Below are 26,519 nucleotides of genomic sequence, written 5' to 3'. Positions count from 1 at the left end.
ATCCATCACCAACCTTATGCTGCTTATAATAATGTATCATCCCTGTAATGGAGAGATGTTCCCTGCGTCGTGTCGCTGTACCATTTAAAGCCTGGGCGAGTGGTTTTCTCAATAAGACACAGTGTTCATGCCTCCTCAGTCAGACTGATGAAGGTCTGCTGTCTGAAGAGCCATCTGTCTGCATCCTGGCTGCACATATAATGAGAGAGCGGATGAATGGAGGCTGAACTGAAGTGACACCTGATGCACAAAAGAAGAAAAGTTATGTTATGAAACAGGGCTGATAATTGAAGTCTTGAGCACAGACATATTTATCAATCTGCATCGTTAAATATCCAGGAGTTATCAACCGGCATGAGATGAATCAGCTCGACTTGTTGGACGTATGAAGACATCATGTTTGAAGCTTTTCTAATAATTCCGATCTATGCAAACAAACACGATGATGAACGTGAGAAAAGAAACTGAAGTAAACTGAACTAGAGCTAACAAGTGGAACACTGGAGCTAGAGGTTCTATCAACTCGTGGAAATTTTTGCTATAGATTTATCTTGCACTTACAGCTTGGCCTCAAATAGAAACTGGAAGCAACATTTGTCTTTTCAACTGATTAAACCATTCAGTAGAAAATATATTATGTCTTTTTTTATATGTAAAATTGATGACTCAAAGCTTTATTATGTGGAATTATAACTGGCACTGCGCTAAATCTAGCACGTTATCATGAAATACTGCTGTTACTGCTGCTGTCATGCACTGGATATGTTCCTGAAGATTTGTGGAGGGGCTCTATGTGAGAATGTGGATATTCTCTGTGGCCTTTCCTGACATCTTTCCCAAGTAAAATGTCCACAAAATGTCTGACTCCTTGTGAGAAAACAGCAGGACATTTCCAGTGAGTGAGGGTCTGGGTTGTTGACGCTTCTGACACACGACAGACGAATGTGGAGTATTTTTAAACCTTTTACATTGAACTATACTGTAACACCTAAAATAGCAAACGCCAGTTCCATTAGACACTATTAACCCACTTCCTTCAATAAGACCTGTGGACACATGGATTAACTATGCAGAACTATGTGACTGTTAATTAAGATTTGCCTCATATAGCTGCTAACGCTGAGCTAGCTGACTTGACTTGTCTCCCCCCACAGCCTCACCTACTTTCCATCTCTATTCCCTGGAGGAGGCAGCGGCTGCTAAAAATAGCCCGGACTTAAAAGATACAGGTTATTTTATGTTGAAGGGAGCTTCTATTTCTTAACAAAGCCAAGTCAGTATTTTATGTATTTTTTTCCTATTCCCTGCTGGGGACCCAGAGCACTGGTTTAATTTAAATCTAAGCCGTTCCCTGTGGAACTGATACGTGTTTGATGGTAAAAGAAGACGGAGGCACTGGGAAAAAGACAGGAAGAGAGAGGAAATGAGGGCTCTTTGGTTGAGAAGGCAAGAAGAGAGAGAGATGAAAGATAAAGAAGGGGAGGAGAGAAAAGCTCCCACTGACCCTGACCAGCTTTAATAGGCAGAAAAGAAGTGGCCTGTAATTGAAGGGAGCAGTTTTCTCAAACATGAGCCAATCAAACCAGATTATGTGTCTGTGTGTGAGAAAGAGAGAGCGAGAGACCATGAAAGAGAAACAAGAGAGGGAACAGTTGAAAAGAGGAAATGTTTAAGTCAAGTAGAGATGTGAGCATTTTGTTTTTATTATTAATCAACCTCCTTTTGTTCTGTTTTCATGGAATGACAAATCTCAGTGAAGTAAACAAGAGAAAAAACTGTAAAATGCGATAGTATTGGGAATAAAGCAAATAAATAAATGAACGGGCAATTTGCTGGAAAGTTTGTTAGAGGGGCTGAGTTGTGCTTTTCCCCTGAAGATACATGACCTGTCTGGACTCTGTGGGCGTAATAGAAAAAATTCATTATTTTCTAAACCAGGACTACAGATTGAAATCCTTGAGGAACAGGTCATGGAATAAGTTTGAGTAACAGATGATTGTATAAATAACTAGAATGGGGCTCAGAGCATAAACCTCGGCCAAGACCCAACATTCCCCTCAGGGAACCACATTAAACATTTTATGAGGTTCTGAAGGAAATTGCACACAATCATTATTATCAGTCGCTTAAACATTCCTGATTTCTTTCATCAAGATCCATGAATTGAATGAAATTGTTGAATCTCACAATGTTAAAGAAAGTTTAAACCCCTGGATCCAGCCCCTAATCCAGATCCGCAACAGAATTGGCTAAATCTGTGTAGACATTCTTTAATTTCCCTTTTCATCAAGCTCCTTCTGTCTTCTGTCTTCCAGCTGCCAGTTGATTTTCAGGAACGCATCAGTTCCCACATGGAGAAACATAATCGGGGCAGCGGCTCCACCATGGCAATGTGCCACTCCAATTACAATGACGCCGTGCCCACGGCTGTAATTGCCAAGGTCCTGGAGAAGCCAGAGCCAGGAAGCAGTTGCCCTGTTACGCGCTCGCCAAGTCCGCTGCCGCCCGATGGAGTCTTTCTCACGGGGTCGGGAAGCACTGAGCACCTGAACCGTCGCGTTGCATATAAATCCTCGGACTTGTACTGCAGCGACACTGCCCTCTACTGCCCTGAGCGATGGCAGGAGACGGAGCGCAGGCAGAGCGTCGACCTTCATGGCACCGCCCTGCTTCAACTCCACGCCCAGAACTCCACTGACAGCAACCCGGAAGAAGAGGCGTACAACTCTGAAGGTTTCTCCCACCATGAACCTCCAGCCTCCTTCCAACACCACAACGAGTTTGGGGCTGGTAGCCTCCCTGCTTCCAGTTCTTACTCCAGCTTCAGCCTGGCATCGGACGAGAAGGGTGGAGTTAGCGTTGGGTGCGGGCGCACTGCCAGCAGCACTTTGTCCTCCTCTCACCAGGGGCTCTACATGGACTGGCGAGATGGTGGCAGTGGCGACTATGAGCGCAAAAGCATGTCTTCCTATGATAAAGACAGCTCAAGTTTCCCAAAGTCCCACAGCATCCAGCACATGGCGGCCCCCAGGAGCCCACCGAAGGGCACGTCCCCAGCGTACACAAGAACGGCCTCTTGCTTCAGTGAACCATACCAATCCAGCTCCCTTCGACTGGCCTCTTCCCAGAGTATGGGCTCCACAACCGGACTGGGCCCAGTTCGTGACCGAGCTATGGACAGTCGGGGTGACATCCTGGTCCCGGAGGACGACCTGAGCAGCCGCTGGAGACAGCTCAGTGTGGAAGACATCAACAGTTTCTCCTCTTCCTATCGTAACCTCACGGGGCGGGTCTCCCCGTACAGCTTCTCTGAACGCCAATTTGCCGTGGGCCCCTCCAGTAAGGTCAAGGGATCTCTCTACAGCAGCTTCCAAGATGGAGATGACGTCTTCCATAGCCGCATGCTGGACCAGTGTTTTGCTGTGGGCCCCCCTTCGCCCAGCCGCAGTCCCAAACAGATGGAGCACCACAAGCCGGAGAAAACTTCTATGCTGTACAGAGCCAAGGACGACAGTCAGGACTCAGAGTGCAGCCTGTTCCTCTCAGGGAGCTCCAAAGACAAGGAGAGCAGCATGGGGGCCAGCAGCGCCAAGAAGGACTACCAGAATCTGAGCGCAGACAGCTCGGCCGAGTCCTTACATCACAGCTCCCTCGAGGCCTCGAGTCTTCAACACTACCCGAGCCCCCGACCCAGCGTCCGGCCCCGCCCGAGCTCCAGCTCCGCCCTCAGCGTCGGCCCCGCACTCCCAAAGAAGACCTCTCTCAGATACCAAAAATTTGGCAGCACGGGACTAACGAGGAAGGACAGTTTGACCAAGGCCCAGCTGTACGGCACACTGCTGAACTGAACCACGGAGGAGAGCTTTCCATTTTATGCATGACCATGACTCATAACTTACTGTACTCTACTGTACGTCTCCCTGCAGCAAACATACTTGATGTGACGGGATATTGAGATGTTGCTGTTTTATGTATCTCTTAGCCAAGGCACGTTTCATACAGCCTGCAACAAGTTTTCTATTGAGTGTCACACATCGTTGCTCCCTGAGACCAGCTATTCACTATGTTTTTATCTGAGGATAAAGTTCACTGACACATTCAACACAGGTCCGTCGACAATTTACTCTTATTTTGGTGTAAAGTACTGTTAGTAAAATCAGCAAAAGACCATTTAGTCTTGCTCTAATATACACGGAACAGAGAAGAGACAAACATTAATTACTCACGTTTTGGAGAGTTTATCCAAATATACCCAGCAAACAAGCCGTTACAAAGATTTATCCTAATTTCTCTTAAAGATGCTGAACAATGCATATTAGTGAGCTGAAAACACACATGTTTTTAGCTGAAATGTTTCTTTATAGGTATGTTTATGAATATTTTTTTAATTGGCTGCTTAAAAGATATCACTAATGACAGAAAATGACACACAAGTTTTACTAGTGTTAGATTTCACAGGTTATAAGTTCTGAATAAGTATATATTAATTATAGTGTTGCCAGAAATGCACAAACAAAACAATGTACATTCAGTAGAAATGATAACACATAAATTAAAGAGTAATAGATCCAGAAATGAGCTGTCACGTTTTTAATCATGACTCAGCTGTAATTCTTTTTCTTATTTTTATATCAGAGCAAGATGAAATGTGGGACTAAAATTGCACAGTAGTTACTAACATACAAATAAACCAGGACACTTGTGAAATTGCCTTAATCCTGTTCAGTGGACTGACTGGTCTCCTTTACAGCATCTAACAACTGTGCACATATGGTCTATATCTGCTGTATTGTTAATGTACGTGTACAATTACTGCTACTGTTACTTCTGTTACTACTGTTACTACATACAGCGTACGTTCTTCCTGTCAGATAACACACACACAGACCGACCAGTTTCTTGGAGGAGGATTAAGTCTTGTTCGTCGACTGAGGGTATTTGTCAGCGGAGATCTCCACTGGAATCTGTTTTAGCTTGAAAATGACGAGGATTAATTCCTGTATAAAAATCATTCGGCCGAATTTCTGCAGACTCCTCATCACCATTGGCACCGTCTACACAAACTCAAGCTAAAGTGCTGCCTCTTGTTTTGAGCAGAATCATTAATAATAGGGAAAACTCACCAGGCAAACTAGCTGATCTGCACAAAAAGGAGCAGAGGAAACTGAACAGATAGTTAAAAAAAAACACGAAAACAAAGCTTACTAAAGACAAACTGTACAGTCAGTGTGTTGATGTTACACCAGCATGCTCAGTTAGGCTACTTTAGAGAAAACACTGTGACAATAGACAAAGCGTGTGTATATCTACATGGAAAGTGGCGAAGACTCACTTGTCTTTGTCGCCTGATCTTAATGTAAAGACAGGTTGCCCTGCAACCCCACTACCTGACGTCACCAGTACAGATGGAGACAGAAGTACAATATTAAATACAATATGTCTGTGCTGCCTCTTTCAGTGTGATGGATGTGCAGCTCCACAGATCTGAGAGGAACGGGGACAGGAAGGAACTCGGCTTTGCCCTCGAGTGTTTTCTCTCTGAACGCCGCCGTGCTCCTTCCTCTCCTGTTCCTGCAGATCTGGAAACTGGCTTGAGGTAATTTATTCAGATTTCAATACTGCAACTCTTCTCATTGACCTTTTGTATGAGGGTAAAACCGCTCCACACAGGCCACTAACGGTCTCAGATAATACTTGGTTTGCTGTAAAGGTTTTGAAGTTGAATTGAAGCACTGTACAGAAAAGGGGGGGGGAGGATATATGGTATTTTTGTTGTGGACATAATGTATAAAAAGAGATGTAGATTCTGCATACACAGTTATTACACTATGACTATTTTTTATGCAGTTTTCAGTTGATGTTCTATTTATCGTATGTTTGGACCCTGAATGAAGAGGCTGAAGTGTTTTTCTGTCCCGTCCTACCTCCAGCACTGTTCCATGACAACAGGCCAGCTGTCCGAATGTCAACATGTGTGTCTGTCTGATGCATGGTTATATATTTTTGTTGTATGTTTATTTACTTAATAAAGACGGGTGTTGGGAAATACAGTGCACACCTCCAAATATTATTTTACTTGGGTATTTTACCAACTTATCTTTAGGACTTTAAACCAAATTGAGCCAAAATTTTAAATAAATTATTTTTATTGAAACTTCTGTCCAAAGCAACTCTTAAAATTCATGATTGTTACAAGAGTTTTTACAAGATGTAATAATTATATGGACTGATGTCACTTTGGCTTTATTCATGTATTATATTCCTAAAGTAACAAAAAAAACATTGGCAGTTTTAGATCTAATCAAAAGGGTTTTCTTCTTTTTACACATTTTCAGAGAGTCACATTTGTCACTGTTCTCCCAGTGCATCCGTTTGTTTCCCAGGTTTGAAACCTTGTAAAGTCTGATGATAAAAATGCTTCACGTACGTTAAGGAGTTTTGAAAGGGTTAATCTTTATTGAGAATTTGTTTGGACCTTCTACTTCTCTCCTATTGCAGTCTGTTATTTCGGACCTTGAGTTTTCAGAGATTGTCCGCCTCATTTACGAGCTTGTGAATCATGTGATATTTAGCAGTGCTGTCCGGCATCTATCTGATGTGATACTCTGAAAAAAGAAGGACTCCTGAAGCCGGACTGATTTGCTCCTGACTTATTCTCTGCTCTCTGCTGTAGCATCGACCTATCAAAGGTTGCATACTGGGTGATTTGGGATTGACCGAATGCTCCACCAACAAACATGTCAAGCTTCGGAACGTAATGTCAATCATTCAAATCTTTAACCTTTAAAATCATTGTTTTACTTTCAGAATATGGCATGATATTTGAGCCACAATCTAACCCTTATTTGTATTCTTGTGTCTTAACTCAATACGATATTCAGTTTGATTTTCTCCTCCCAGCCTTCTCCACTGAGCCATGATGACGATTTGAAGCTGATGCTCAGTCTGTTCCTTTTAGAACTCATTTCTACTGAATTTAAAAGGGACAATATAGAGATAGAAATATTGAATACATTGACAGAGAAGATTTCTCCTAAACTGCCAAAGGCATCAGTTGACTCAAGGGATTTCCCCTAAAACTTCTTCCTCACTCTCTTAAACATAACAGTGTTTTTGTCTTTAACTTCCACTTATCCTCTTATCAATTAATGGAATGACCCCAACATTTTTTTACATCTAGATACTCACCGCGCAAAAAGTCCATCCTCCATTTCTTACCTGAGGAGGTTCTCCAAAGTTCCTCTCTCTTTCTGCTGCTGATGGCGTTTAAGTTTATTATCTCCACTTCAAGAGTTTATGTTTTCACCCCTTTCCGTTTGTTTGTTTGTTAGCATGATAACAAAAAAAACAAAGAAACAGAATTCAACAAATCTGGTCATAGAACTAGACACGGGCCGAGACACAGAATCCATAAAACGTTGGTGTGAATCTTGACAAAGAGGCAGAACAATTTTTTCCTTCATCGCAACATTTGCTTCCTTTAACATTACAAGATTTTACAATTAACGTGGGCTTGGCGGAGGTTTCAAGGCCTTTTCTTAATTCTCTCCTGATATGTCTGATAATTAAACAAGGATCTTCTTCTACATTTGCAAACCAAATAAATCGACATAAAGGCATCAGTTTTCACAGTGTGAAATTTGCCAAGTCGTTCTTTACAGAGTTAATTTAACTCTTATTGACTATTTACAACTGCAGGGGCTGGGAAAGGGAAACACGTATTGAGCCATTAGAAGTTGCCTTCCGATAAACAGCTATGTGCATTTTAAGGCCTGTTCCACTTGATGGTGAATCATGAGCTTCTGTCTGCACAGCACCGCTCTGTTGTCGACTGGCAGGATTGTGGAAGCACCTGGCGGAGCTTTGACAGACATCAGCTTATTTTTATTGCAAAAGTTTGAAGATCTGTGGTCGTTCTCAGTGATCCTCTGAGCTGTCAGAACGACAGGAAAATATGGTGCCAGAGCAGAAGAGAACAAACAGAGGGAAAGTGATTTGTACGCAGAATGCACAGTGAAAAACACTTGTGATTAGAAAAATGCCCAAAGACATGTTTTTCTTTCTGTTTTGACAAAAACTAGAATAACATAACAACGATGATGATGATGTCCCCTGGCTGTGTTTGGAGTGGAAAGCTGAGAGTAAAAGCACTGGGTTTGTGTTTGCGTGTGTGTGTGTGTGTGTGTGTGTGTGTGTGTGTGTGTGTGTGTGTGGCGAGACCGCTTTGCCACCGCCCACCACTTTAGATAAAACTCATAAAAGCACTTCACCCTTTGAACTGTAAAGAAACTTCATTTGATCTCTCCCAGTGCGACTCCTCCTGATTTTAAAACAATACAAGTTGGACCAAATATAGAAAAAACATGTAAACAGAATAGGATCAGTTCATATCAATGGGAATGAGAGTGTGGGAGGTTTTAAAAATACACGGTGTTAAAAAACTGTTTTCCAAAGGCAGTGGATAAAGTTCTTATCATCTTATACCAGGGGATTAAGGGAGGATCAAGCCTCGAGGATGGATGTGCACACGAGTTTAATACAATCTTCATCTTGGCAAACCTGTCTCAATTTTTTTCCCCGCGCTTCATATTCTCGTGTGCGTTCACCGTCGTCAGTGCCAGACCTTGATCTCCCCGGCCCAGTCGCAGGTGGCGGCAGTCGCGGGCAGGACGGGATGCTGCGCCACGCACAGACAGGGCTGGCTGTGGGCGCGCAGAGTGTGCAGCGCCCGAGCGGTGTGGTGGTCGTAGAAGTGAGCGCTGCCGGTGGCGCTCCCCGAGGCGAGGATAGTTCCATCCTGAGAAAACCCACACTGCACCGCGTACCCCTCCACCTGGGAAACACAAATATACACTATTTAGTATTAGTTATAATTCATCAACCTTCAGCAGTGAAATGAAATCTCAGTAAAAGAAGTGAATCTTGATCCATTGGATTACAGCTAAAAATGCGAAATGCGATTGTCAGCTGATGCTTGAATCTCGAGAATAAAAAGAGATTGACTTCCACATCCCTAATTATCACCTCTGGCGTGCCCTTGAGCAAGGTTCTTAAGCCCCAACTACTTCAGTGGGTTGTGTCAGGACTGTGAAGTTCAGATTCTAGGTGTGAATGTACCGGGAGCGCGGTGTTCCTGGCAAAAAGCACATGTGCTTAGTGAGTGAATCCAAAGTGGATCTACGCAGCAGCTTAATGGAGCTGAGGAGCTGGATGGTGTCGCTTCCTCTTCAGTGAATTAAAAACAGGCTGAAGAGGAAATTTGATCATGTGACGACTACTTTTGTGAAAATATAAACTTTATTCGTTGAAGATAGCGCTCCTGATCTGTTCCACTGTATTGGTAGAAAGAACCGATCTCTGCAGTGTGGAGGAGAGAAGTTGTAACATGGAACAAAGACTCTTTCATGAGCACTTAAACGTCAAATGTTTGTCTCCATGAAAAGATAGTTGTGTTACAGCTGCAGTCACAGTGAGTTTGTGTGATACTCTGCCTGGTTACAAGCCATTGATTGTACATAAAGTTGGACAACATGACTGCTCACTAAAGGAGGAGCCAAAGAGTTTTGTTCGCCACCTGGTGGCTGGCCGCAGTATTGGTCATAAATCCCACCCAAAAATAGACGTTTGATACATTTTTCTTAAAGACGGTTTTGGTCATTTTAGGTATTTTTTTAATCACACAAGTGATTCTTTTTCTGAGAAGTTTGATTTTAATTTGTTATCTGATGCTAAAAACGGGGTAAAACATCATGATTGACGGCTGATTGGCCAATTCCTTGGATTGCTACAGCGAAGGCTCTGGATCCAAACCACACCGTCAGCTCAACATGGCAGCTTCACATCAATGATACTTTGGCTTCATTGTGGATATTGGGAGGAAATGGAGACGTGTTGTCTGTCTTTATATACACTCTGTGACACAAACATTTGTATACTGCTAAAGGTATTTTGAGTCCTTGTAGTATATATACACAAGTATCTTTAATATATGTATTGAAGATTTTGACCATTTTCTTTATACTTGTGTGTGGTTTCATAGAAGCTATAACTGGTTTCTAACAAACCAGTAACGATCCATACTCCACATGTTGTCAGTGATGTTTATAATCTACATATAAATTCTCCGTTTGCCCTTCGATGTTAGTGTGTTTCATTTGGGGCGAGGGGACTAAAGAGGAAACACTGCAGACTGTGGATCTACATGAGCTGTTCAGATGATGATGAGTGATTCTGTGTGTTTGTTCTGCCTCTACAGTTCTGTGCCCAAGTTGTGTGTTTACATCCGATGGTGCTTTATTGATCAGGCCCCTGCGTGAATCCTCATCCCAGAGGCAACAGTCGTTACTGACCTTGTGTCCTTCGTATCGTCGCCTCTTGTTCATTCTGTACGGCTGCTGGGAGGAGAACGCCGCCATGTAGTTCCCATTGGTCTGGGCCACAAAGGAGTCCTCCAGCGGATGGAGAGCCAGGCTGGGGCACGTGTACCGCTCCTGGTGGCCAAATGAGAGGAAGGGAAACATCCAATGGGTGATTTTATTCACTGTTTGACCTTTTCTCGCTAATACTAACCATCAGGTCAGTCACATGTTAACTAGTTAATTTATCTGCAGAAGCCTTATGTTCTGAGGAGCAGTGGAATAAACACAATCGTGTAATTCAGTGAGGAGACTGTAATAGATTGTATTATATTACGTTTCCGTTACTTCTGAAAATAAAGATGGACGACATCACAGCTCCTCAAAAGTGAAGCCAAAGCATCTTGTTCGCCCCCTGGTGGCTGATCGTTTACACCTTATCCCCCATGTAAGGAGGAATGTTAAGTCACTTTATGTAGTTGATATGCTTGAATTCTAACTGATGAGAATACATTTTTCTGATGTTTGTTTTTAATTTGATGCTATGAAACCAGGGTGAGACATCTTGATTGGTGGGACCGCGATACCACAGCTACACGCCGCTACTGCGCAAACTCCAAAGTGCAACATAACTTATTCATGATTTGTATGTAATATTTCTGCTAATTTGCTTTTCAGTGCTTTCTGTGCTTAAGTGCCTTCGAGGAATTTAAAAAGTTACCATACACATAAAATGCATAATCATTATCATTAGCGTTATTATCATTTTTGTTGTTCTTGTCATTGTTGTTACTATATGAACAAGATGGCAGCAGCACAAATGTGCAGAATGTTTCAGCTTAAATGTTTTACCACAGGAGGAAGTAGAGTCTATGATCCAGACTAGTTTGAAGAATTTGCAGCTGTTCTCAGACTGCAATAAAACCTTTGCTCATCTGCAGTAACACTTATTTAGGAATGAGAATTTATTCAAACCAAAAAAAGCAAGAGAGGTTATTAAAAACGTATATTTAAAACAGGAGGGAGTCGTGTCCTTCACCACTGCTGTAACTGTCAAAGTCTGCCAGCTCCTCACGCCTCATTACTAACTTGGTCCACACATTTTCAGGTATCCACCTTATAAGGAAAATGTGAATCACTTGTTAAACTTCGAACAGCTTCTTAAGTCTTTAACCAGATCATTGTAACGTCTAGTGCCAATCAGCGCTGAATGTTTTATCTTCTTGTTTCCTTACATGGTAGATCTGATTGGAGAGCTTGGCTGCTGTCTGGTAGTCCCAGGCGATCAGGGTCCGATCCGCAGAGTCTCTGCTCACACAGTCGGAAGTTGTTATGAAGTCCAAACCGCCTCTGAGAAACAGGATGTCCAATGTCTGCTGGATCCCTGCTTTGTATGTTTTAACCATCTGGAAACACACGGGCACACACAGGAGAAATCAGCATTCTCTGCAGTAGGAAGTGTTAAAAACCTACTGTACCACTCTCAGTGTAGCTAGTCCAATTCAATTTAATCAGAATATGTGTTGATGCCATCCATGATAATTTAATGACACAGGATCTTCTTTGTTTTAATGCACAATATTCATGAGTGTCAGCTCAGAAAAGCAGTTTACAGAAAGAAGAGAAACATTTGGACCTAACGACAACCAACTATTGGTACTTCTTGCTTTTAAAGACTCATAATAGCTTGACCTGATGTCACTTTAAAACAATCAGTCAGCAGTACAGTTAATCACAGTGCGTCATAAAGAGTCTGATTCACAGCCAGAACTAATGGTCAACTAGATGAGTTGCTACTGTACAGGTAAGTTAGTTAAAAATATCATTAAAGCAGTTAACTCATATATATGACTTGATGTCTTGACCATCTTGAAATGAAATGTTTAGAATGAACAAAAAAAGCTTAAAAAGACATTAAAACCAAAATAGCAGCAGGAAAAACAATGTAGTGTTGACCAACATGGACTTCACCAAACGACTTGAATCTTAAAACCTGCTGTGTTCAACCGTAGTAAATGAGAGAGGACATTGAGTGGGAGTCAGTGGTGATGGAGAGAATGGTTTATTTACACCCGTCACTGCTCTCCCCGTCTTATCAGAACAGATTAACTCAGGGTGTTTGATCGGATTAGGTCTAGTTTCAGAGCTACACAGCGAGCAACAAGGAGCTGCATGGTTCATTAGACCGTTTGACTCTTTAGCCCAAACTGACTTGTTCTGCTTTGTAACCTGAACTTTTAAAATCTTTGCTCTTTACAAAGACTTTCAACATTAACATGGAAGAGTAATCTCATGCCTCCAGTTGTACCCTGACTGTTTAAAGTTGTGTCTGTGAGGGGGGGAGCTTAATATTTTTATAGCACAACGGAAGTAGTGTTAAATAAATTAACATAGTTAAGACCTACTAGTAATAATATCATAACATATGCAAGATTAAATACCTAAAATTCAGATGATTGGATTTAAACTTTTTAAGACCCCATGGAAAACCTGCAGGAAATAAATCATGGACTTGATGGAGAAATAAAAAAGAGTGTATTTGGTGCTGCTTGATTGAATTTAAGGCCCTTGGTTTATTTAGTGGGGGTAATTTTATCATTCTGCAAAAACACACACACACACACACACAAGCTAGAGCTAAGACTGACAGGTTGCCCAGACGCTCCAACATTAACAACCTATTTGCCGAGCACTGGTCTGTGCACACTCAATGCAATTCACACTGACACATACAGGCAGAGGCCTTCCCTGCTGTATTAAATCTAAAACCCTGCTGGGAGACGGTACAGTTTGCCACAGAGTCAAAAATCACACGCGGGTGTTCAGATTATGAGCAAGTGAATATGATTACCATATCAAACAGTCCATTAGACTTAATAGGTATATTATGTCGCAGCTTTATAGGAACAATTTAAGTCCAGAAGGAAATTAGAAATTTGCTTTCAATAATTGGTGCGATAACCTGCAGTGTTCCTCCTCTATATGGGGCAGATTGATCCACAAAGTGGAATATAGCACAGGTCATTGCACAGGGCCAATGTGGACTACCTTGTTCATACTGGTGTGTAACTGGGAGTGTGTGCAGGAGGGAGCCGTGAACCAGTAGTTTTAAAAAGGTCAAACCAGAGTCAATAAAACTGATAAACTGAGAGCAGGATTAATAAGTTTGACCTTGCTGCTGCGAGAGTCCCAGGCGTTGACCACTGAACTGTGACCTCCGCACAGGAACACGTCTGGGCTGCTGGGATGCAGGACCACACACATCACCTTGAACTGGTTGTCAAATTTCACTTTCTGCTGCCCTGCAAACATGAAGAAACAAGACAGGAGAATAAGATCGATGCTTCTGTGAAACAATACACCTTTCATCAGCACTGAACTTTTCGATGATGTACTACGAACTGAAGGAGGGTTGGAAGAAGATATATGTATATCTCATATATCTTGCGATAACAGCAAACATTCTTAGGATAAGAGTAGTTAACACCATACTGCACTCACTACATTCACCCCTCATAAACAATACAGAGGATTCAGAAAAAAGTCAGATCCTATCAATTTTCCACATTTGTGTGATTTAATTTTTAAATGGATAATGTTTCCATCAACTCTAAATAACCCATGATGACAAGGTGAAAATATTAAATATATAGTGCCAATTACCACAAATCTCTCGTTTCTTCCACCGAGGAGGTTGTTTCCATTTGTGTGTTTGTTTGTCTTTCTGCAGGATTTATAAAAAACGAATGAATCAATTCCATGAAATTTTGTGGAGGGATCAAATCCATTATACTCATTTCAGAGCAGATCCACATAAACAGGAAGATCCAGGAGTTTTCTCTCCGTTCGTTTCTTTAACATGGCAAGAATACAGCATTAGCCATGGTGGGTTGACCTGTTTCTAACTGTGGCCTCTGTCATGCATTGGTGTCACGTTTCCATTGTTTGTACATCAATGTTAAATCCAAAGGAACAATCCAGATCACTCTACCATTGATATTTATAACTGATGACCACATCCTTTGCAGGAGATGTAAAGATCCAATGTAAATTATTCATATACTGTATAACATGTAAAGATCTGAACAGTTTTTTGTCTCCACTACGAGATTTTGAGGCTCCTGTAGACAAACATTTTGGATTTAATGTTTATCCAACCAGCTTTGGCGTTATATATTAAAAAAACCTGGGACACCTTGTACATGGCGGGATGCCTTAGCAGGGATTTCACCTGAGTGTGTTGCCTACCAAGCTGTAAGGAACATATTTTTAGCTCCACTCTGACCCCTGGCTGGTTTCTGGTCCTCTGAGACGCCAGGCATCCCCTTACTGCTGCTGGTTTACACATCTGTCTGCACAAACCATTACACTCCACATGAAGTAAGACTTCTTTCATCATCATCTGCACACTCAAAAAGAATACGAAATCTTCAGACTCTTAAATTAACAAATTAGGAAAAACTAGAACAGTTTGCATCATGAAAAGTTTGATTTAATGTGTTTCTCAGGTCTCCAGACTGAACTCTACACAAAATATGTTTCAACTCCATTCCCTCAGTGATGCAGATTCTTCTGAATCTTCTCTTTGTGTAGTTAATGAGCTCGGTGTGAGGATACACTCCTGCCTGTGAGAGCACCCATTACATTCCTGAGCAGTAAACAGTGTGTGTAATTAAATTGTGCCGCTGCCTTTGCTGATAAAGAGAGCGATTCAAAAACAAGCCAATAAAAAAAAGAAACAGAAAATGTGCCGCTGAAGATTGTGTTCTCAACTCAGAGCGATGCATGAAAGACATGAATGTGTGACGTGGAAATGAAAGAGGAGAAGCTTTTTCTGTGATCATGTCAGGTCAGAGGAAGGATCGGCTCTGTCTGATCAAACGTGCTCCCGTCACTAGAAGAGACATTCACACAAGCCCCTGGAGAGTTTCTTGTAATAAAACACCGCTTTTATTCTCTATCATTCCATGTCCGAGGTCAGTGCAGCGGCTGAACTGTGAGTCTAACTCTCTGTAATGATGGGAGGTAATAGGACTGACCAAAAGGACTGCATGGCTGTTGGTACTTAGTGTGCAGGTTGCATGATATGTGCCAGAGCCTGTCTGTGTTTTCCAGACAGCAGCACTTCATAGACATCAGTGTCTGAAAGGCTACTTGACTTTAACACCTCTCCAACACTCTAACACCAGGACAAAAGATAATCTAAACTGACGCGGTGACGTCAATGAGAGAAACCACTGTTTGAGCAACAGGCTGCTTTATTTAAATCAATCGAAGGATGCCACACAAACAAAAACACTAAAATATCTAGCCTCAATCACATTTCTGTGTCACAAGTATTTGAAAATGACTTTTTTTCCAGTATATGTATCTGCCCCAATCAGTTGGGATGTATGTTTGCACCTTTATGGTCTGTGGTTTGCACACACACACTTACCTCTCAAACAAAGTAAAATCAACCTATGTATATCCATCCTTTCCTTGATTATCTGAGCTTGAATAGGTTTGAACTATCATGAGGTTGATTATTATTAAAACCAAAAAGTGTAAGCGACAAGAATCCTCACTCTTTCTTTCCTGCGAGGAGTTGTGGGTGACAGCGGCATCTGAAAAGCAACTTGACTTAAACTCCACTCAGGTACAAAATGATAACGTAAACTGACAGTGTGACGACGAAAAGAACAAACCACTGTTTTGGCTACAGGCGGCTTTATCTAAATCAATTAAAGGATGCCACACTTAAAAACAAAACAAAAAGAGTAAGGGGATTCAATATAATTAGGCCTGACAGGGTGCGACCAAAAAATGTTGTTTTGTGGGAAGCCGGAAAGACGGCTACACGAGGAACCAGACGCTGAGCCGGCAGATCTGTCGAAGGCTATGCAAAGCAGCAACCCTCGGGGCTCCACGACTCCTCATTAATTCTTCGACGAAACAACCTCCAAAACTGTCTGAGGCCGCGACTAAAATGCACTTTATTACACACTTGTTCCAGGATTTACCATCAAAGTCTGGTTAAGACGACAAAACGAATCACTGTTTATAAGATACGGCCGAAATGGACATTATTTCGCTTAATGGCGGAGCAGCTCGCTCCTAGTTTCAACTGCGTTGATCCAAAGTTATAATGTGTAATTTCATCAGGCTTCTGCTTAATTGGCTTACCCCTAGTGATGGCGGGGAAGATCTGTCATCAAGTTTTTAAACTCCTGTTTGGCAAGATGACGAGAAGCCAACAGTCCCCGTCCCCCCCATAATAACTGGGGCCTTGTCATGTTTTAATTAAGTGAGATTAATTGGTTTGCTTGAGAGGGGTGATAAGGGAAGACTGCAGTGATCTGTCCCCCCCTCGCTCTAGTTGACTTTGTAGTGGTGAAAGAGCTGTGATCACACTGCAGCGTTGACACACAGCGGAGGAGGACAGAGACGAGGACATTAAGGGTGATTGGGACAGCAGGGATGAGCGTCTCAGAGCAGAGGGAAGCAGATCAAATGATATTCGGCCTCATTACCAGATCCACCAAAGCACTGTGCTGTCACAGAACAAGAGGAACGGTTAGGAGCATAAAACTTGGTATTTTTTGAAAAGCCACATCCAAACATTTTTGGAAATTGGTTTAATGAGGCATGTTTGTAAGTAATTTGTTGTTTGTTTTCCACAATAAGTATGTGCCTGGTAAAACAAGAGGGCAAGAAATATTTCTAATTACGTGTTTTTGTTAGAGAAGGTTACGGGAGGTTTTATAAACCAAGGAAACTTCATGACACGTGGCAACATTGAGTCTTTTTATGGCTAATGATCACGACCATAGGCCGCATGTAAAGAGGGCCGAGATGGTTTCTCACCAAAAGTGAGTCCAAAGCATCTTAATCACCCCAAAAGATGCAGGCATATTTTCCTAGATTATTTGAGCTTGAATAGTTTTCAAATATCATGAGCTTAATTTGTGTCCTTCAATTTTAAAACAAGCAAACCAAGTCTAAAAGTGTATACAAGAGGAATCGTCACTCGACAGGCATGACTACTGACAGACTTCTGTGCTAAATACATGAAAACCCCTGGAGGCAGTGGGTAGGCAGGGCAGGTGAAAGGTAAAATTACATAAAAAAAACATTGCATACATAAACCTCTGAGAACCTCTTCTGAGTTATGTTGGCTGCTTCTTAGATCACATGTTTTCTCTGTTGTCGATGATTGGCAGTAATGTAACTAGTAAACGAACCTATCATCATTTCTAAACAAGGGCCTGCTTCTATTTTCTGTCACATAACAGGGTAAGAGCTGTTTCAACCGAGCAGGTAACCATTGCAAAACGAAGCATTCGAACTCTGTCACAATGCAGATCTGCTTTGCCGGTGGCATTTGGAGTAAAAGCTTCTGTGTGTGAGCTGCTGCTGCATCGTCTCCTGGTGAGCTACGCTTAATTCTCCTGTGTGTTTACAGCCAGAAGGTGGGGATAAGGCTAAATGAAAAAATGGGATTGAAAATGCATTCATTGTGCACACTCTATTGTTGCAGTGTTTATGAAAAGTATTGTTTAAACTATATTGGATGTGGAAAAAAGTGGATGAAAAAACTTTAACCGTTGAATCATTCTTGTGAACACAGGTGGCAAGTTGAAGAGACAACAAAATCCCAAGATTGACATTTTCCTGTTAACTTGATAAATATCGTACAGTAAATGACTAAACTTATGTCCCTCTTAAGATAATTATATCACACTAATATCTTACGTTAGTATGTGCAAGTTAAAATGATTATATTTCAGCAATCTATCAATCTAATCGCTGTCAGTCCATATGTGGAACACATGTCTTGAGAACTGTTCATAGTATCGACACCACATTTGGAATGTATTTTGATGAAGACTTGAGAGGCCGCCGGTGTCTATAATAGAAAATACGGTGCAAACAATGAGTTTTATTGGGAAAAGCAAGGAGCATCTCATGCATTGCACAGCCGGCTCCGACATGTGTTTTAAACAAACCTTTCTGTTTGAAATGACCCCAGACTCACACCACACTGCTATTTGTTGTTTTGCCCTTGTACAGCTGCCATGTGCAGCTCGTGGCTCATCTTTCAAAGCACTGCACTGCAAGCTCTATCTTAAAAACCAAACTATTGTTAAAGCCTTTTGCAACATTCATCAAATATGATTCAGCAGGGGCAAAGTGAGGTGGAAGGCTAATGCACACTCCAGCACTGCCACCATCTTTGTGTATTATTGTTTGGTTGGTATTTTTTTGGAAGAACAAGGACAGTTTTCTTTCTGCCAGGTCCTGGAGGGATCTGGATAGATGACTCGGGTCCTGCATACACATGCATGATCTGACACGCCAAACTGCGGGAGCCTGTGGGGGGGTATATGGGCATATTTCCTACGCCAACCTCCACCAATCAGTTTTTCCAAGGACAGCAGGGAAAGCATCGGACAACAGCTGCCACTTCACACTAATGCCCTACAGATGAAATTCATTTATTCCACTCCCCACCTCCTACTCTCCGCGTCTCCCATTCTCTGGATTTCTTCTGCCTCTTTTGATTTCTTCCTCCTGCATCCTTGCTCTCCTCTTCCTCTCTCTCTGCCTTATTCCTTTTAACCTGCACTCCCTCTCTATATCGTCCTCTCCCTCGACAATTGCTTTTTTAGCTTTGACAGTTTACCTGTGGCCCTCGGGCAATGGAAATAAGACTCTACAAACTAAAGTGGACAAGGGGACAACTGCAGAGATGCACACACTATTCTGAAGGCATTAGCTCTCAAATAATTCCAATCATGTCTCAACACACTGAGTGACGCAGCATTTAGTTGGGTATTCTGTGGTGAAATAAGGCGTCAGGTGTCCTACCAAGACTCCTGCGGATCATTAAAGGGCCTGCTGCCTCTCGTGAACAGAACGGGAGCCAAGCTGCGTTCCTTGTTAGACCTGAGAGACTCTGCATTACTGCGAAGAGTGTAAAGACCCCATTAACTCTGAGTGACAACAAATGTGCTGCATTAATGTCAGGCGCTTCATTATATATATTCCATTATGTTCAAATAGCCATGATTACGCAAACACCTTAGAGTAGCCTGGTCGTTTTTGTAATGACTGTAATAGCTCTAGAAATAAGGGATTCGTAGCTTCACCATGATGGGATGAGGAGCACATCTAGTCTGTATTCCAATTATGATGGGACTAATTATGCATCTAGCCGGGCCCCTGCGTTCTTTTAACTCATCCAGTATGATTGGGTTTTTAAAGTGTCACAACATGACATAACAAGAGAGAGAATATGAATCTGAATAATAAAATGCTATTATAATAAAAAGACTGTTGCGTGATTTTACTTGTGAGGGCTTTCTAGACATGTGACTTTACTTCAAAGCTGTACCTCTGAACCTAGTTGGATGTCCTACTGCGCTGAGCAAAGCACTTGCAGCTACCGAAGTGTAAGCCCAAAATAAACACTTTGTGTGTTTATGGTGGTAGTAGGTGACGTTGCGGTATAAGGTCATAGTGGCTGCTCCCGTGGTGATGTATCCATTATTGATCTCCTTCCTGGAGCTGCCTGTGTGTTTAATGGGCTGGCCAAGCTATTATCCGTAGGCTTTATTGGCAGTATTGACAGACGTGCTGAGAGGGGAAGTGCAAACGGCAGCAAGTCATCACAGCATCGTGTTGACCCTGGAGATGTAGATGCCACAGGGCTTCAAAACAAGGTCTGTTCTGTGCTGCCGGGCTCATTTTGTCGAGCTTCTCTGTGGTGGTTTTTCTATGTGTGAATCCACTGTCACCGTAACATGCTGCAAAAATACGAGGCTGCAAATTATTCTCGGTGAACCTTCAACCTGATCAATTTTGCAATTCATTCTTACAAATATTTTGAATTTCAGGATTAACATTTTAGATTGTCCGTATGAAATGATCGCATCCTTGACTATTGTATGCTTTACCACAGGAAAAAAAACAAAGCAAAGTATTGATCTCTTCTATATGTCACCTTGAAAAAGCTTGTTACGGTCACACAGAAACACGAGCAAACATAATGGAGCCTGTGGATTTGACTCCGAGGGGGAATGTGTGTTGACAAAAATGTCACGAAATTAATGTTTTCAGAAAGCAAAGTGTGGGAGACCGAAGAAGACAGAGAAAGAGAGAGACATGTGGCCCATTTAGGGTCCATCTCCACTGAGGCAGACATGTTGCTTCCATCCAACCTCATTTAGAGGCCCCTCCCTACATGAGACAGAGAATTCCCTATAGTGTCACTGGATTGTTTTCAGGTCGTTCCAGCACACAATGAAATGAAGAAATTAAAATACAATTGCAAAGTGTAAAAACCAATTTATATATATACAACCATCTTTATTTTCATATCTTATCGTATACTATACCTGTATAATTATGTCAATCTGTATATTTACTTATACATATGCACAAAATACATTGATATTGTACTTTGTCTTCCCATAATATTCTGTCTGTACTAAAAGGTGTACATTATCTACATATCTCTGTCTTTTTTATATTTTATTTCATTTCCATTTTGTACTTGCACGGATTCTCTTGTCAAGTGAACTTCCCCATCGTGGAAAATATATAGCTCATCTTATCTTACCATAAATGGAGCAAATAACAATTCTAAATGCCAATATTATATATGTATTTAAAAAATAAAATGAACGTCTTCATGTATACCCTAAACCGTTTACATGCATTATGACAACATAACTATAGCTGCAATCTCAGAAATGTTGAACTTAGAGAAAAGCATTTGTCATTTCTTAGCTGAGTCTTTGTGATGTATTCACTTAAGAAATGTGGATTTAGAAAGTGCTGGTGCCTGAAATGGGTCATGGCTACAGAGAGAGAGAGCTTTGCAATTTATAAAATAGGTTTAAACAAGTTTTGTGACCCAAGGCAATTTAAAGACACTCCACACATAAATTACTAAACTTAAAACTTGCAAGAAGTAAAGTTGCCAAGGAGCTCTGCTTTCCCACGACAAAGGCAATCTGCTCGGAGACTGTTTGTTCAAACTGAGTTTAAATTAAATATATGTAAAACTTGAACTTTCATTATTTGAAGAATAAAGGCCCATCGCAGCTGTTCTGGTTTCCTGTACCTATACGCACAGGTGAGAAGCTGTGGACTGTGGACACATAAATTGTTGGGTCCGATGTCCAGTTCAGTTTAAGACTAAGTCACAGTGACACACTCCCAAAAGTAAACCTAGTGCTTCGCTACGTTGTGTTCTCGAAACCTGCAGAAAGAAGAGTGATGCCGCTCACCCGTCTCCACGTCTGTGATCACAGTCGTGTTGTCGAATGACCCGGTGAGGAGGTGTCGCCCGCAGGGGGTCCAGCAGGCGTCGCGCACGGCTCCCGAATGGCAGGTGTAAACCCTGAGGCACCGTCCGCTCTCCGCTCCATCCCACACCTGCCAGGCACAGACACATCGAGCCAGATTCATAAACAAACATCGACAGAGGCAACAAAGTCATTTTTTGTACTGACGGTGCACAAGCTGGAGTAGTCCTGGAAGAAAGATTTTGTTGTTCTGCTTCCACTGCCTGGAGTCACAGCGTGTGCTTCAACTGAAAGGAGCTGCCGCTGCTAAATCAGCAATCAGATAATTCAAAGGATTATTAAAGTAATTTGTTCTTAGCCCTTGTAAGATACCGTTTGCAAAGCTCATGTGAGAGAAAATGTGCTTTAAGATTTCTGAAACGACGATGACAACACCTGATGTAACAACGTGCAGTCTGACATGAAAGCAGTGGAAAAGAGCAGAGAAAGCACTGACATGCTGCGCCGCCTTCTCATAAACAGGAAAGGACTGTTGTGCTCTGGTCGAGGTTTCAAGGCGGTTTACACGCGGGGGTCAGACTTGGCGGCCACTGCTCTCCGATCGGGAACAGAGACAAAAAGGAATACTTAAATAAATACTTTCTATCGAGCCGTCACAAATGATGCATACAAGGTGTCCTCCAGCTCTTAAAAATCATTCCTGTGAGAACAAAAACTAGTGAATAGAGGTCGTCTGGTTTTGAAAGCTGAGGAAGTTTCAATATGAGTCTTCCTCTCCTGAAGTCCACTGCAATGAAGGAAAATGAAAATATTGAGCAAAAGTGCTGCTGGATAAAAACGAAACAATTGATAATAACTGCGATTACCAAGGTTTTCTGGTTCATGGCCATTGCTTTTGACCGACTCTCTTCCTCTAAAAAAAAATATAACTGTTGCTGACGGAAATTGGGAACTTGTGCCTCACAGCCAGTTTTTCATACTCTTAGCATTATCCAAGATCTATCTTGTAGATTCTGAAGCCTCTGGATTATTCTATATGATGTATTTTAAGGTTATAATAAAATGTTATGTTATTATACATATCAGACATATTTAAAAGGATTTGAATGCAAAAGAAACGCTCGTAATTAAGTATTTAACTAATTTCATTTGAATGTCACTTTAAATCCCCTTTGCGTGGAGTGTTTTGGCTTTAACGGTTTAACATAGAGAGCAGAGGAGAAAAGCAGCCAGCTGCCTTCTGTCGTTGTGACATCCATAACTGCACCGTCATGCTGGTGGAAAATGTGATATGTGATTTATCACATTTGATTTACATCATATAAATGTTAATCAGCCACATTGTTCCATTGTTAAGAAAATTTGCTGGACTGCTTTTCATGACAGTTTTAGGAGGTGTGGGGCATTACCCAAGGAAGACTCCATTATATTTTTAGTGCAGATCGAAATCAGGGGGAAGATTCAAGAAATGTTTTCAATAATGAGATGGGATTCATTCTAGGATCTGGAGGAAAACAAATCAGGCCAACTTAGATATGTGCTCTACTGAGGGTCATTCTGCTTGATTCAGATTTAAAATCATTGATGTGGCAGTTTTTTCCCCAAAATGTTTAAAAAAATATATATTATTCGGCAAACAAGCTGGTCAATATTGTGACTTGTTTGGACCTTGATCTGATATAGATAAATGATTTTCTGTCAAGACATGTTAAAGCACAAAAGATTCTTCCTGAAATTCAGTGGGTGGTCTGGTCCGGTACCCACTGTGGTGAGATGGGAGATGTCACACTAATGAAGACGTTTCTTTTTCTTTTTTGCTTCAACGGCCACAGAGGATCTTTGAAGATTTTTGCAGCAGATCCCTCTCTGCCTTTTTCTGTGTTTCATTATTAAAGACGACTCCTCCATACAGCATATGAAATACACAGAGAAGTGCTGAGGCTCCCACTGGGGCCGACGGGGAAGAGAGATAGACGGAGGGGACAGTGACGTATCAATCCAGCAGGCAGCGGTTTAACAAACAGAATGCTAGAGATGCCCCCGTGGTGAAAAGAGAAGTAACAGAGACCGAGAGTAAAAACTTTAGATTTCCAAAAAGATCAATATCAGGGAGATTCATCTGTTAAAACTATTTCCATTCATCATGGAACATTGGACTCTCCATTGTATGATCTAGGGGAAACGCTGCCACCTCAAGGTAACATCGAAATCTGTTCAACAGCAACTGAGGCTCAGATCTAGCCTCACAAAAAAACAAACATTAAACTTCACACAGACTTTGTTGTTTTGCCTGCACAGTCTCCAGGCTGCTGGGAATGACGACATAAACGACACACACCATGAACAACACCACTCAATGCACACACAATCGTGTTAATTCCGTACGACGTGAGACCTGTGTATGGGTGTGAATGAGCGCTTGTTTATTTGCACCCCCCCTTCATTTCACCGGCCACTTAACAGACACGCAGAGCGGATCCTCAACGCCGACTCATCGGGGTAAATCTGTTTCCTAAATGACTGTCGGTAATTAAAACTAAATTGGTATTTGTGTTATCAACCTAAACCCGCTGCCTTACACCTGCCGTAGCCATGGCGACATGAGGCTGCACACAGGCTGGAATAATGATGGTGTGCCTCCGCCTATGAGGGACTGACTGACAGGACGGAAGAAGAGGACTACGAAGCCTGAAGGATGTCTGAGAAGAAGAAAAAATGAAAAATGAAGTCACAGGCAGACACCTGCACTGCTTGACCTTTGCAGTAGGGAAGTGATGGATTGCTTCCTGGTGTGAAATACAAAAAAAGACGAGGAGGAGAAAAGTGGGGGGAGAGGGAATCCGAATGGATGAGAGAGAGGGAAACAGGAAGTCCCAGGGGTCTTGACATACATTCAACTGACAGTGATAGATATGATTCTTTAAAAAAGTGGTTTATGTTGCACTTATAAATGGAGGCGCCCGGGCAGATATTATCCTCCTGCTTGTAACAGCATGTCAATTACAATGATTGTCAGGTAAAGTGATTATCCCCTTAGACCTCCCCCGATGCACTTTGCACCTGCCTGGAACTGTACTGATAGATGGATTTTCTTGTTCCAGACCACCCGGCCAACTATTATGCAGCAGGCAGCATGAGCAAGGATTTTATCTCAAAGAAAAAAGACATCAGAGGGATAACTTAAACTTGAATTGGATAAGCCAGTTCGAATGAAATTAGAATTGAGTGTGCAGACATAACAGCACTACAGAAAACACCATTTCCGGACTTGCATTAGTCTAAGCAATCTTAAGTATCAATGCACGACATTTATGAAAGACAGTGATGCCCTTGCTGGAGCTGTCATTACCTTGAAAGTCCTGTCCATGGAGGCAGACAGCAGCAGATGACTGAGATGAGGCACAGGACACCACTGCACAGTGTTGACTGGGCCCTGGTGGCCTCCCAGTCGCATCAGAAGCCTCCTCGGGATCCCCGCCGCGTCGGGCTTCTGAGTGAGATACGGCTTCACTCTTGCCGACACATCTAAGAGAACTTGGCTTTCCCCGGCCCGATTCCCTGGGACTTGCTCTGCTGATAACTTTGGGTCACGAGTGTCTGCTGAAGTGGCGAGTCTCTGTCTCTTGGGGAGGTACGGTCTGATACCAGACGGGACACTGTGGTGTCTTTTTGCCTGGTTCAAACCATCACCAAAGCTTTTTGGCAGGTGAGGAGGAGACTGGAGCAGAGAGATCTTCTCCTGAGTTGCAGGTAAACTCAAAGGAGCTGCGGTATCTCCAAAATGCTTATATTGTGCTGCCCTGCTGCTGCAATATGTCATCCTCTGATCAAAATGGGGGTGTGGATGGGGATGTAATGAGGAGCTGCTTCTTTCTGAGATATTTCCATGATGTTCCAACAATGTAAAGTCAGGGGCTGGGTGAAACCCCTGAGCGCTGGGTGTCACCTTTGAGTTACTATACAACACAACGTCCTGGCTTGGTTCACAAGATCCAGTTTGACCAGAAGCTGAGGATTCATCCTCCGACCCTGAGTCCTCGTAGGCCACTAATGAAGACATCTTCTCGTGACCCTGTCAAACACACAGAGACAACAGGTGAGAGGCACTTATTCCATTAGATACCCGAAGGTGACATCTAGTGGTGGCTTGGACTCATGCACCTACAAGCAGCAGACACACTATTCACTTTAGAGTAGATTTGTTGTCATACACATTATCTGATCTGGAGGTTTAACCACTAACGTGTGAATGTTTTCTTTGGGGATTTAGTGTCACTTATGAGGGGAAGTGTCAAACTTCCGATGATTGAAATATAAGGAGGAAACCCCACTATGTGCTGATTGTGATCAACGTAATAACAATAAGGACAACATCATTGTTGTGAGAGAGCAGAATTTAGAGCTTAGAGCAATACATGCTGTAACGCTACATGCGTAGTTGTCCTGCCAACAACGGAAAGGGTGCAGATAAGCCAGCTAGGCCAATTTATTAGCTTCATACAAACCAAACAAACAGCTGCAGCTATCTTTGTTTTGTTTTATACAGTTTTTTAAAACTTAATTCACATTTAAACGTCAAGACCGGACACTGTCACTTCAAACCTTGACTTTAACGATACGTTTACTATTAGTCTTGCAAGTGCTACCAGTGTAGCAAATGAAGCTAACGTTGGTCTTTAGCTTCTCTGCCTCCAAGTTTTATTTAATGCTAAAAGCAGAGAACAGTTACCCGGTGAGTGTGTTTGTACCTGTTACACCTGCAGCCCGGAATACCACCGACCATTTGTCCAACTTCTGATTCCTTCAGTAACACGCTGCTAACAACAACCCCCAGAGCCACCTGAGTACAGTCAACGTGTCAAAATAAAGC

General features: G+C 42.2%; 2 protein-coding genes across 2 annotated transcripts in view; one reads left to right on the top strand and one right to left on the bottom strand.

Annotated features, from left to right (window-relative positions):
- Window positions 1-3,892, top strand: part of LOC133962273 (brain-enriched guanylate kinase-associated protein) — a 20,457-nt gene extending 16,565 nt beyond the window's left edge. The window contains exon 6 of the mRNA XM_062397806.1: window positions 2,316-3,892. Within this exon, the coding sequence (XP_062253790.1) occupies window positions 2,316-3,848 (1,533 nt within the window). The 3' untranslated portion in view covers window positions 3,849-3,892. The remainder of the gene's footprint in view (window positions 1-2,315) is intronic.
- On the bottom strand, window positions 3,764-26,519 carry wdr25 (WD repeat domain 25). The gene is made up of 7 exons (XM_062397805.1): window positions 26,398-26,519; window positions 24,999-25,721; window positions 21,632-21,779; window positions 13,527-13,657; window positions 11,591-11,761; window positions 10,350-10,490; window positions 3,764-8,833 (listed from the first exon to the last, which is right to left on the bottom strand). Exons 2-7 carry the CDS (start codon window positions 25,707-25,709, stop codon window positions 8,612-8,614), a joined length of 1,524 nt encoding a protein of 507 aa, XP_062253789.1. The 5' UTR covers window positions 25,710-25,721; window positions 26,398-26,519; the 3' UTR covers window positions 3,764-8,611.

Source organism: Platichthys flesus, chromosome 10, assembly GCF_949316205.1.
Source record: "Platichthys flesus chromosome 10, fPlaFle2.1, whole genome shotgun sequence".
NCBI lineage: Eukaryota > Metazoa > Chordata > Actinopteri > Pleuronectiformes > Pleuronectidae > Platichthys > Platichthys flesus.
This window is presented reverse-complemented; position numbering and strand designations above follow the sequence as displayed.